The 13,017-nt window shown below is 47.2% G+C and overlaps 1 protein-coding gene across 2 annotated transcripts in view; it reads left to right on the top strand.

Annotated features, from left to right (window-relative positions):
* Positions 1–13,017, top strand: part of LOC140425231 (ubiquitin-conjugating enzyme E2 E2) — a 318,771-nt gene that overhangs the window by 246,854 nt on the left and 58,900 nt on the right. For both annotated transcript variants that reach the window (XR_011947795.1, XM_072509307.1), the window contains exon 4: positions 4,001–4,133. Coding sequence is in view for 1 of the 2 variants with exons in the window: in XM_072509307.1 (XP_072365408.1) it covers positions 4,001–4,133 (133 nt within the window). In the remaining variant the exon portion in view is untranslated. The remainder of the gene's footprint in view (positions 1–4,000; positions 4,134–13,017) is intronic.

A 13,017-nucleotide genomic window follows, 5' to 3' on the forward strand; every position in this document is an offset into this window, starting at 1 on the left:
AATCTTTCTTCCAAAGGTAAGTCCACAATGGAACAAGCCGTCAATGAATATAGTCACTTGAAATTTTCAAGACCCATCTCTGGATTATTTCTATTTATATGTTTTCATTAGCAGGACTAGCAAATTAGCAGGTCGTGTCTGGTTTAACTAGCATGAACCCTATAAATGCTTGTGGAATATGGATGTTCCTCTGAATGCTGACTAAACCAAAGCAGAAAGAACCAACAGTTCCCCACCACAGCATCTAGCTGTTTCTTAAATGTTTTCACCAAAACTACCGTAACTTTTTTTTTTAGCAGTTCAGAGCCCTGTTCATTTCCTGGAGATCCCAGAAGTTGTTGACGGCGTTGCTAGTAAGAAAAGAACTTAGTCTGGCTTACAGGGCCTATCCCACTGCCATTAGCTACATGCAGCGGGACAATTAAAGAGTAGTGAGCCAACTTTTCAACAGATGTGGGCAGAGAGAAATTCCTGGTGGCAGTGATGGTGCAAGAATAAGGCAGTAGGCCCGCGGATCTCATTTTTCTTCACTGTACTACACAATACTGGGATGCTATAGCCAAGGAGGACTATCTTAAATACAAATTAGGAACTCATTTGGTTTCAACACAAACCCATGGAGCACCCCTACATTATTCCTCTAGGTTGTTGAATACAGGATTTATTCCAAGGTGAAGACACACTAATTCCACTAAGGTCGCAATAATTACTTCTGTAAAGACATTGTCCTGATATTTATGGGAATGTGGGGTGGAATGAGATGTTCTCTAAAGCAATTGATAAAGTAAATGGGGACCAAATGTTCCCCCTTGTGGGGTAATTTAGAACGAGAGGTCACAGATATAGGTTGAGAGGTAGTAGATTTAGAACTGAGATGAGGAGGAACTACTCGCAGAGGGTGGTGAATTTGTGGATAGTGCGGTGGAGCCTGAATCATTAAATGGTTTCAAGAAGGAGATAGATATATTTCTGATTTTTAAAAATGGGTTAAAGGGATATGGGGAACAGGTAGGTTGATTTGAAACCAGGAAGAGATCAGCCATGATCTGATTGAATGGCGGAGCAGGCTCAAGTGCTGATTTGCAATGCGGGCATAGGCAATTTAAGGCGGAAAAGGGGCAGGTTGCCAGCACTGCTGGGTGTGCTGCCATAGTCCCAAAGGGGAATGGAGTGATACGATGAATACCAGGCCCTGGAAACTGGGAGAGGCCATCTGCCATGGGTTGCATTTACTCAGCCTTTGGAACCTCCAGTGAGCAGGAGCAGCAGAGAGGGAGACTGATGCAGCCACAGGCAGCAGGAGAGCAGTGATCTCAGGGCCAAAAGGAATACCTGTCTTAGGGTGGGGTTGCAGGTGAAGGATGCAGAGAGGTACACAACCAGCCTCCTGTTCTCAGAAGAGAATGCCACCAGAGAGGATATACCATCCAAGCTTCAATACCTTCAAATATCCGAGTATCAGTGTCATTGAATGCTGCACTTCTTCAAGGAGGCAATCACCGATTTGTGCCATGATGGAGGAGGAACCGTGCTCTATACCATGGTGCTGACAGTCACTGTGATGCTAAACTTCAACACCTCTGGATTTTCCCAGAGAGGCACTGGAGATATTTGAGGGATATTGCAGTTCTTCGATGTACCATAGTGGTGACTGATGCCCTGTTCAAGAAGGAGATAGATATATTTCTGATTTTTTTAAATGGGTTAAAGGGATATGGGGAACAGGTAGGTTGATTTGAGACCAGGAAGTGATCAGCCATGATCTGATTGAATGGCGGAGCAGACTCAAGTGCTGATTTGCAATGCGGGCATAGGCAAATGTGTATGTTTCACACCAATGCAAATGATCAAGCTGGATTCCCACAGGTGCAAAGTGTGATTGTCAGCACTTATGTTGTCATTAACACTCCCACAGACCAACCAGCAGCCATCATCAACAAGAAGGGCTTCCATTTCATGAATGTCCATCTGGTCTACAACCCTGCAGACAGATCTTCCAAACGGTGTACAATTTCCAGGAAGCAGCCATGATGCATACATACTTTTGTGGTCCCAGTTACCGCAGCTTTTCCAACCATCCACACACCACCTAAGATGGATACTTGGAGACAACGGCTACACACTGAGGACATGGTTAATAATCCTTGTGCGGAATCAAGGCACAAATTCAGAGGAGAGGTGCAATACCTGCCAGAGGGTAACCTGAGCAACCATTGAGCAGGGCATTGGTCTTCACAAGATGCGATTCAGATACCTTGATCAATATGGGGAGTCCTTTAATATGCCTCAGCAAGGGTCTTGTTTATTGTAGTAACCTGCTTTGCACTCCTGAACCAGGTGCTAAAAGAGGGGCGAGGTGGTGAATACTGAGGATATTGTGAATTGAGATAGAGGAGGCTGCTGCCAGATGATGCAAGACAAAGAACCCCAGGGGCCATAAGCATGGTGCAATGAGATACACGCAAGTGAGATTTGTACCACCCTAATGTTCATTTGACTCTTATTTCTTGTTGGTTCCACATGAATAAATCCTTATCTTTCTGCAGTTGTACTCTCACCTCCATTTACCATTCTATCTCCCTACACTCATTATGAAATCATGGGGCCAACAGTTGTCTTCCTTATGCCATTTTCTCAGCCAATCTTCTTCTGCAGATGTCCTGACTGCTCCCTGATATTGAATGCAGGCCTTTAAACTTGCTCCCTGCCCTTTCCATGATGTGGTCACATTGTTTGTCTTGCAGTTTCTGCTGCTGTTGTGGTTGGCCTCTGCACCTCTTGACTGACCAACCACTGGAAAATCGGGTGCAACCATTTAATCCTCACCTAGAAACAGCAGCTGCCATTTCCGGTCTTGAGGGTGGGACCTGGGGCCTAGCCAGAAAAATCTGCCCAGAGACTGGCTGTCAAGTGGGCCACTGCCAGGAAGTAGAAAGCAGAAAGAGAGGGATTGGTTTGGCAGGACCTATCAAAGCATGGGTCGCAGAGAGTGCAAGAGAGAGCTGAGCATTATTGAATGAGATGCAATATCAGAATGTGGGTTGGGGGATCTGGCAGGCCACAAAATGGGCTGGGGTATCAGCATGAGTTGACTGGGGGAGATTGAAACATGAATCAGCAGCAGGAGACTAGAGCATGAGTTTGCCGAGGGAGACCGGAGCTTGAGTTGGCAGTGGAGATTGGCGCATGAATTGACCAGAGGCTATAGCTTGAGGGGCATCACTCCACATTAAGTATGGCTGACCAAGTCTCTCCCACTCTAACCACGTGCCATAAGCATGTTGGAAAAATTTCCAGGTTGATAATCAACCTTGTTTGGCTCCATTATGAACACACCTTCCATGGTCATCATGTTTTGGAGTGGGTCTTGAACATACAGCATCTGGTTGAGAGACAGGGACACAGCCCACTCTATCACAAGACATCCAGCACACACTGTAAATGCAGTTCAAATAATGGGTAGAAGGATTTGTATGCAGTCATTGTTCTTAAGGGCAACAATCAATTGTCCTCTAGTCAGTGTACTGTTGCAAATTTATGTGTAGTTAATCAATTTAGTGCAGTTACTTTATTTTTCTCTTTAGAGTTCTTATAAATAGAGACAGATGCATGTTGAAACTTTGACTTCTACCCCAAAATGCAGTCTTATTATAAAAATCAACATACTTAATCTCTTTATGTCTGAATTTTCTTTAACAAATTTATATACTGTAACAGGCCCATAAGTCCTAACCTAACCCTTATGCATGGGGTGGGGAGGGACCACTAGGAGCAATGGTTTGACAAGATTGTTCTTGCACAATGATGTACTGTAACATCGCTTTGTTTAGATGGAGAGCACACCTTAATTTCAAAGAATTCCTAATATTGACTTCATATCCCTCCTGTTATAAATTTATACATTTATATTGTAAGCAAAATTTTTGGAGATTAATGTACAGAGTAATAAAAAGTAATTTGTATTCTCATTTATATTTATGAACTGTTTCTTCTGTTACAGTGCTGGGCCCAAAGGAGACAATATTTATGAATGGAGGTCAACTATCCTGGGACCCCCAGGCTCAGTGTATGAGGGTGGTGTCTTCTTCTTAGATATTGCATTTTCACCTGACTACCCCTTCAAGCCACCCAAGGTGCGTATTCCTGAACAGCAAAGTAAATCAAAAGCAAAAAGCATTTGGCTAAACAGTATGGCAATGGGATGTGTTTTGAATCAAATAATGGCACATGTTCTCAAAGTTTCTGAACTGATCTTACCATTACAATTATTTTAGACTGAAAATTCTCTTCCCGTCCACCAGTTTCTGCCTAACCAAGGATACTGGTATTACAAGAATTATACTAACGATGAGGGACTTCAGTTACATGGAAAAATTAGAGAAGCTGGAATTGTTCTCTTTCGAGAAGAGAATGTTAACAGGAGATTTATGAGACGTTCAAAATTATAAAGGATTTGAATGAGCAAATAAGGAAAAACCCTGCTTCCACTTGCTGAAGGGTTACTAGGGCACTCAGATTAAGGATAGTTGGCAAAAGAGGTAGAAGTGAGATGAGATTTGTTTTACTCAACGTGTTTCTATGTAAGCTATGTGTTCAAGATGATGAGAACATGACTGAGTATTTGGAGAACTGGGGAAAAACACTAGAAGACAGGAATATGAAGATCAATAAAAATCCAATATGTGGACTGTCAGTTTGAGTTTAGGGAAGAAGACCAGTGAAGTGAAAGGTTATGGGTGAAGACTTGGAGGAAGTGATTAGTTTCAAGTACATGGAGTCAGTGGTGGCAGAAGATGGTAATATAGAAATGAAAATTAAGCTATGGATTAGCTCTGGTTGGGGTGATTGGAAGAAGTGCAGTAGAATGTTGTGAGATAGAGAACATTGTTGAAATCGAAGGCAAGAATCTACAAGACAGTTGTGAGACTGGCCTTGTTATGCAGTGCAGAAACGTGGGCAACGTCAAGCAGAGAGTGGGAACATCGACTGGATACTCATGATATGTGGAGTGATGACGAAAGACAAAATCAGGAACTAATACATCAAGGAGTTTGTAAAGATTGTGGTCACATCAAAGGAAATATTCAAGAAGAGGTTGAAACGGTATGATCACCTGTTGCAGAGAGAGAGAAGAAATGTGCTGAGGTGAGTGATAGAGATGAGACTGCTAGGAAGCAGGAGAAGAAGAAGACCTCAGAAGGGATGAAAAGATGCACTGTCGAGAAACTTAAAAACTGCAGAATTGGAAGAGGAATGGGTCACTGACAGGAGGAGATGAAGCTCCTCACCACATCAGAAGCAGCTAAGTGCTTTCTGCTGTGAAACCGAAGAAGTGTCTATCGTAGCAAGACTGTTTATCAACATTATAGTTAGTATCAAAGCAGGATACTTTGAGATGCAGTGAAGCATGAAAGGAAAGATAGATCAGCAATCCAGCAAGGGCTTGTCTCTGGAGTAATAAAACTGTCAATCACTGGATAATACAATGTGAAATTGAATAGAAGATTTGCACTTCAAAGGCTGTGAAGGGATTTGAAGTCCTTTGAAGTGTACGTGGCTTTCGAGGAAGCCTCTGACACTTGTAAAAGCTGCTGCTTAAAATATTTTGTCTGAGGCAACAGATGTTAGGGAATGGTAAGTGAAAATACAGTGATTTTTCACTCTACTGCCTGGACTGCTCTGCAGCTTTCAGCCAAGGGCCTCTCGTGGCATCTTTGATGGGGTCTTCATTGGGGGTCTAATGGGAGTCCCTGATGGAGGGGCCTCTGATTGGGGGGGGTCTGATGGGAGTCTCTGTTGGGGATCTTGGTTGGGGGTCTTTTGGAGGTCTCTGATGGGGGAGTTTGATGAGGGGTCTGATGGCAGAGTCTGCCTTCCAAGTGAATCCATGACTTACTTGTACTTCTTGCAAGTTGATGTAATGAATTTTCAGCATACCATGCTCGTCCCCAATACCCAGGAGAGACCAAACACAAATTGGGTAATACCTTTGCGGAACCCCTTCACTCAGGCAACAAGCATGCCCCAAGCTTCTGGTCAGTTATCATTTTAAATTTCTTCCCACTCTTATCTGACCTTGGCCTTCTACTGTATTCCAATGAAGCTCAAAGGACACTCAAGGAATAGGACTTCATCTTTGGTTTAAGCATTTTACATATAGGCTGCCAGATTTCACGTCGAGTTCAATAGTTTCAGATGATAACCATTGTTCCCATTTGTTCAGACAGCAACTGTTGCTGATGATCCTGCAATTGCCATTTACACCTCTTCTAGGCCCATAGATTTTGTCTTCACCTGTTCCATGACTATCCCTTTTTGTCTTGCACCACTATTCCTTTAGGTATTTAATCTCTCCTGCTTTCCACAATATCACAGACCTCCCCCTTTTGTTCTTTCCTCACCTCCTCCCTACTCTGCCTCTGAGCGTGATTCTCTGGCCTCCCAGCCGTCGGTTTCTCAGCAATGGGAGGCGGCGCACCATTCGTTGGAGGCGGGATTCTCTGGTCCTGCCGCTATCGATGGGAATTCCCATTGAATCCACCCCACACCACAAGGAAACACATAGGCAGGATGCATTGCCGACAGGACCAGAGATTTCCACCGCCAGCGAATGGCTGGAGAATTACGGACTCTGTGTTTGTTTAATACACACTGGGCGAAATTCTCCCCCAACGGCGCGATGTCCGCCGACTGGCGCCAAAGACGGCGCCAATCAGACTGGCATCGCGCCGGCCCAAAGGTGCGGAATGTTCCGCATCTTTGGCGGCCTAGCCCCAACATTGAGGGGCTAGGCCGACGCCGGAGGGATTTCCGCCCCGCCAGCTGGCGGAAATGGCGTTTGTTGCCCCGCCAGCTGGCGCGGAAATGCGGCGCATGCGCGGGAGCGTCAGCGGCCGCTGTCAGTTTCCCGCGCATGCGCAGTGGGGAGAGTCTCTTCCGCCTCCGCCATGGTGGAGGCCGTGGCGGAGGCGGAAGGGAAAGAGTGCCCCCACGGCACAGGCCCGCCCGCGGATCGGTGGGCCCCGATCGCGGGCCAGGCCACCGTGGGGGCACCTCCCGGGTTCAGATCGCCCCGCGCCCCCCCCCCCCCAGGACCCCGGAGCCCGCCCACGCCGCCTGGTCCCGCCGGTAAATACCAGGTTTGATTTATGCCGGTGGGACAGGCAATTTCTGGGTGGGACTTCGGCCCATCCGGGCCGGAGAATCCAGCGGGGGGTCCCGCCAACCGGCGCGGCCCGATTCCCGCCCCCACCCAATCTCCGGGAGCGGAGACTTCGGCGGGGGCGGGGGCGGGATTCACGGCGGCCAACGGCCATTCTCCGACCCGGTGGGGGGTCGGAGAATGACGCCCACTACATCTAACATTTTGCAGTTCAAATGCAAGGTCATCTAACTGATATTTAATTCTGTCTTTCTCTTTCCACGAATGCTCCCTGAGTTGAATATCTTCAGCATTTTCTTTTTTTCAATTTAGATTTCCAATTTCTGCAGTATTTTTCTTTCGTAGTAAAGCTTTATAGGTTGACCAGGGGATGTGCACGACGTATTTAATTTAGAAATTCCAGTATCTAGAGACACACAAGAAAAAGAACTGCATTCTCTCCTGTCCACAACCAATGGGCTGGATTCTCCGTTTTTGGGACTATGTCCACACACCGTCGTAAAAAAGGGTCACATATTCATAGCCCTGCAGGGGGCTAGCAGTGACCCGTCGGGAAGCTCACAGATTTTGCTAGAGATACGGGCCCCCGCACCTCCAGTTCGGAGGACTCGCATGAGCACAGCGGTGGCCTCCAGCGGTCACACTGTGCTCCATGGCAGACTCAGACCGCGGAGCTGGACCTCCCAAATAGTGCTCCCGATCAGCCGCACGCCCAACCTGGACCTCCTGCCGAAAATTAGCACAGTGCCATATAAGGCCCCCCCTGCCCTTCCATAGGCCCGCCCCCGACCATGGTCCGCAGCCGCCACGCCAGTATCCTGAACGGCAGGAAAATGTTAGATCCACACCGTTGGGAATTGGGCCAGTCGGGGACGGAGAATGGCGGGGCGGGCCTCTGTCAATGGCCCCAGGTAGGGGATACATGGCGCGGCGTACTTTTTGAGGCCCGGGACTCGGGGAACGGCGCTGGTCCCAATTCCATCCACGGAAATGGATTCTCCGCCCCGGCACCGGCCGCGATTTCGGGGCGGGGTGCGGCGAATCCAGCCCAATGTTCTTGGAGCAATACTAGCAGCCTGGCACCAGTTCATATTGGGTCACCCTCCTCTTCGTCCAGTAGATCAGCTGACAGGCCAAACTCAGTGGCAGATCTCTTCTGGACTAGATTTCAATGGCTAGGGGATTTGTTCCAGGAAAAATACAATGACCATCATACTCACACCAAAGGTGAACCAAATTATGTGGTAGAGATCTCGGCTGTTGGTCTCAAACTCACACATTGTCCAGCAGTCTCTACTTTAAATACAAGGAGTTTTGGCTTCCGACTGGTGAACTGTTCCAAAAAACCAAGAAAGCTATGAAAGCAGACAAAAATATGCTCATGGGTGTATGAAAAAATATTTTGTTGTGAAGTTTCCATTCTTTAGTAGAATCTTGTAAAATGTATTCATTTGCGCCACTTTCCCATCTTACCCATTCTTGGTGGTTGGGTGTTTTTTAAGTTGCTTAAAGATGAATGGGAAGACATTTGCAGGGAGACAGTAATGTCATGGTACTGTCACTGGATTCGTATTCCCGAGACCCAAGGTAATACTCTGGGGGCCTGGGTTCGAATCCCACAATGGCAGATGGTGAAATTTGTAATCAATAAATATCTGGACTTTAAATAAGACCATGAAACTTTGGCGATTGTCGAAAAAGCCATCTGGTTAAGTAATGTCCTTTAGGGAAGGAAATCTTAGGAAATCTTAGCTGGTCTGGCCATATGTGTCTCCAGACACACAGCACAACAATGTGGTCAACTCAGAAAAATCCTCTGAAATGACCCAGCAAGCCATTCAGTTTAAGAGCAATTAGGGATGTGCAATTAGTACTGGCCCAACCAGCGATACCCACATTCCAGGAATAATAAAAAAATAAAGGACCAACAAGACAAGCGGTTGGTTGTTTGCAGGACCACTTTGTGTCAATGGTATTAGTGGGGTGGGCAGTTTTGGAAATCGGGAAGAATGACCAATTGACGTGGCTCTGCCATCAATGTCACCCAAATAAAGCTTGCATTGAAAAGTGTATTCCTGGTATCTCAAGCAGCAATATGAGCAGCTGATGGTGTATTATGGTAATCACGTCTTTTTCACCTTGCTTTCCTTTTGCTCGAATCATCTCCAGACAATCTATGCACTGCACCTTGTTCCTCTTACAGATTCAATCCTCGCTGCTGAGCAATGTTGTTCAGAGCATGGAAAGCCACAACCATTGTGGAAACCCTGGCAGGTGAGTACTTTAGGTTGCCTCTAGATGCACCTAAAGTGAACCTTTGCTATTCCGATGGCTTGTTCAATGGCCCATCTGTTGATCTTGATTGTTGTGCTTGTTGGGTTTCTGATGATTGTCATCAGTCAAGTTTAAAGTGGGTATCCTTTGCCTCCCAACAGCCACCTCTAACTTTTTCTTCAGATCCAAAAAGGCTGGGGAGCTTGGACTCCCTCAAGTTGAAAGCAACACAGCAACTCCAGGGAATCTAATACACACATGCAAACTTATGATTTTGTGGCTGCACACCAGCTGCACATTAATGGGTAATGTGGTGTTGGGTGCTCTGGTGCACAGATGAGCCAACACAGTTGTATGTGGTACAACTCTATTTTATTATAACTCTTATAATACAGTTCGTTCTGGATACTCTGCACGTGCTGTCTCCCTGAGTGTGTTTGGCAATAGATGTGTCCTGGTTCTCCTCTGCAGCTAATACTGACCACCGGGGGTCGTGTCTGTGCTTTTATATCTTTCTGTCATTGGTTGTGGTGTTGTGTGTTCTGATTTGTCTGTTGGTGTGTCTATCATGATGTGTGTGTTTGAATATCATGACATCCCCCCTTTTTACAAAGATAAGTGCCTACGTGGTTATAAATATAATTGTGTCGTGAGTGCATCTAAGAGTGTGTGTGTGTGTTGTGTACAGCGTGTGTTTATGACGTAACTATTTACATGGGGCGATGTCGGGTGCGTCACACTAACAAGGTTGTACCATAACAAAACTTGGATGCGAGAGAGAAAAAAAAAACTTGAACATTGGTCCGGTCAGACGATATCTGGAACAATAAACAACAACAGGTTATAATACAGAAGTGTTTGACTTTTTGAACGTATGAACAGCGTTATAAGTCCAGTCTAATGGGTGACCGCCTCAAGAATGGGCTGGTCCTCAAGCCGGTTCAGCTGTGGAGATTTGGGGTCACACTGGTTCACCTTGGACTGTTGGAGGTGATGCTGTTGCCGAAGCCTCTACTTTACCATTTGTTGTACTTCGTGCAGTGCTTGGTTTTTTCATTCGTGCAAATATAACATTCAACATCTTTGTTAGTGGTGCCCTGGCTGTGGTTTGGTTCTGGTGGCGATGGAAGGGGCATGATCCGTGGCATCTCCACGAAGTCATCCTTGGGAACCAGTGGAGGATCCGGCGTGTGCGTACGGTGCAGTTGCGAGCGTGGAAGGCGGCACAAAGCCCGCTGATTGCGCCTACGCACCAATCCATCCGCCCTGCATGCCAGGAACAAGGTGGAGTCTGTTTTCTTTTTATGTTTGTGGTGGACGGCATCTTGTAGCCGATGGGTCGTTGCCATCGAAGTAGCACCATCACTAATATCATGCAAGGCGATGACTGTGCCAGATGTGGAAGTTGGCCGAGACCGTGTACGCTGGTTCCGGCCACCTGCTGTGCCGGAAGGGCGACTCCGCAGAGAAACGTCGAAGCATGTCGCCTTGGAGAGAGAATTGTTGCTCGCATCAACGTCTGGCGATGGCGCGAATTGGTGTGTCCATCTTGGACCGCCGGTGCTGGTTGCCACTGCCGACCCAGTGGGACTGCCACGCGATCCATTCCCTGTCGCCGTGGCATCTGCCGTCACCCTGAGCGTGCCATCACCGAGGCCGCGACACCGCCCGTCCGGAGCAAGGTCTGGCGTGCGCAAATCAGAGTCGGCGCTTGGCTGCTCCCCATCTGGAGTCCGGTCTGCCTTCCGTCGATGCCCCCCGTCCGGAGTCCCAACAGGTTCACTGGAGGCAGCCGAGATTCCCTGAAGCTGCACTTCTGGAGTCGGAACATGCAGGAATGCACCAACCAGTGGAGAGGCTCGAGCCATCGAGGGTGGAAGCGGTGCGCCGCCACCGCAGTCGTCAGTGGTCCCACCGTGATCGTCGAGTGCCTCGGTACGCACTAGGCGAGGTCTGTCACCTTGCACCTTTTGCATGGGAAGTGGGATGCTGTCGTCACTCGTCTCACACCCCGTGGATAGATCGTCATTAGCAGCTTGCTGTTCACTAGGGTTGGGTAAATTGTCAGAGTTTTCATCTGGTGGTGCACACCATGTCGGTGGACTGTCATTGTCTTGCCATTGTCCTTCATTTGGGCTTTTCTTCTTTGGAACTTTAAATCTTCCCCCAGACATTACAGAACCTTGTTTATTACCCCCAAATTCTCCCATATGTATGGTCTCGAATATAGGATCCACTGTTTCTATCGACATTGTACCATTTTCCAAAGAACATTCCGTTTCACTTTTCTTCTCAGGTACCTCATATGTAACTTTGTTTAATGTACATGCCTTCATGGTCTCTGGGTCTGATTTTGCTGGGACTGGCATGGTCACAGTCTCTCTTTTACTGTTCTCAATTGCCCACATTATACTCCCCATAAATAACTGCTTAATCACTGGGGTTAGTGTGGTACAATGGATAATCGGGTCGACCTTATCTGCATCTTCACCATTAGTGGAAAGCACACTTGGTTCACTTGAAACTGCTGTGGGTTTTAAATTCGTTATCTGGCTACTCGATGTCGGTGTCCTCAGGATTCTTGCTCCAATGTTCTGCTCAATAATCAGTGGAGTGTGTATAGGTTCAATGCAATTAATGTTCCCCTCAAGGTTTGAAGAGTCATTACTGACTAACTGCTGGTCTCCGAAGTTGGGATTTTGCGGCATTGTGTTGAAGGGAGACATTTGTCCCTGCTGTAGATACGATTCAGGTTGTGTTATTTCCATTACCTGAGGATCAATGTCTTGTCCATTTTTTCGATCCGTACTAAAACACTGGTAATTCTCAGTCTGCTCCTTGCAAGTTAAACATTCAATTAATTTCGTTAGCAAATCCTCAGCATCCTTCTGTGGCCGTGCAGCATTATTAATCTCTGTTCTGCTACAATGATCCTGAAGGTCAGCGCATAAACCTTTTTTCTTCGGGCTTGGACGAGGCGATTCCTTTGGCTTGTCTTCAGTTGGGCTTGAACAGTCTTCAGCGCTGTGCCCTTCATTGTAGCATGAGAGACCGTCATGGTCATGCTGCTGTGTAGTGGAGCATGGTAGGCTGTTATAGCCTTCTTGCTGTTCACGTGAGCATGGCAGACTTGCATCGTCTGCCGCTGGTTGGTCAGGAGAGGTTGCTAGACCCTCATGGTCTTGTTCCTGCAAGGACTGCGCTCTGGAGTCTTGCGTTCCTTCCATCGTGGAGTCCGTCCACGAGCTCTCTGTGGAGGCTTGTGACACTGGAGTCACTTCTTGTTCGTGCAAGGACTGCGCTCTGGAGTCTTGCGTTGCTTCTATCGTGGAGGCTGTCCACGAGCTCTCTGTGGAGGCTTGTGACACTGGAGTCACTTCTTGTTCGTGCAAGGACTGCGCTCTGGAGTCTTGCGTTGCTTCTATCGTGGAGGCTGTCCACGAGCTCTCTGTGGAGGCTTGTGACACTGGAGTCACTTCTTGTCCGTGCAAGGACTGCGCTCTGGAGTCTTGCATTTCTGCAATTGTGGAGTCTGTCCACGAGCTTGCTGTGGAAGCTTGTGACACTGGAGTCACTTCTGG

The sequence above is a fragment of the Scyliorhinus torazame genome, chromosome 6 (assembly GCF_047496885.1).
Source record: "Scyliorhinus torazame isolate Kashiwa2021f chromosome 6, sScyTor2.1, whole genome shotgun sequence".
Classification (NCBI taxonomy): Eukaryota; Metazoa; Chordata; class Chondrichthyes; order Carcharhiniformes; family Scyliorhinidae; genus Scyliorhinus; species Scyliorhinus torazame.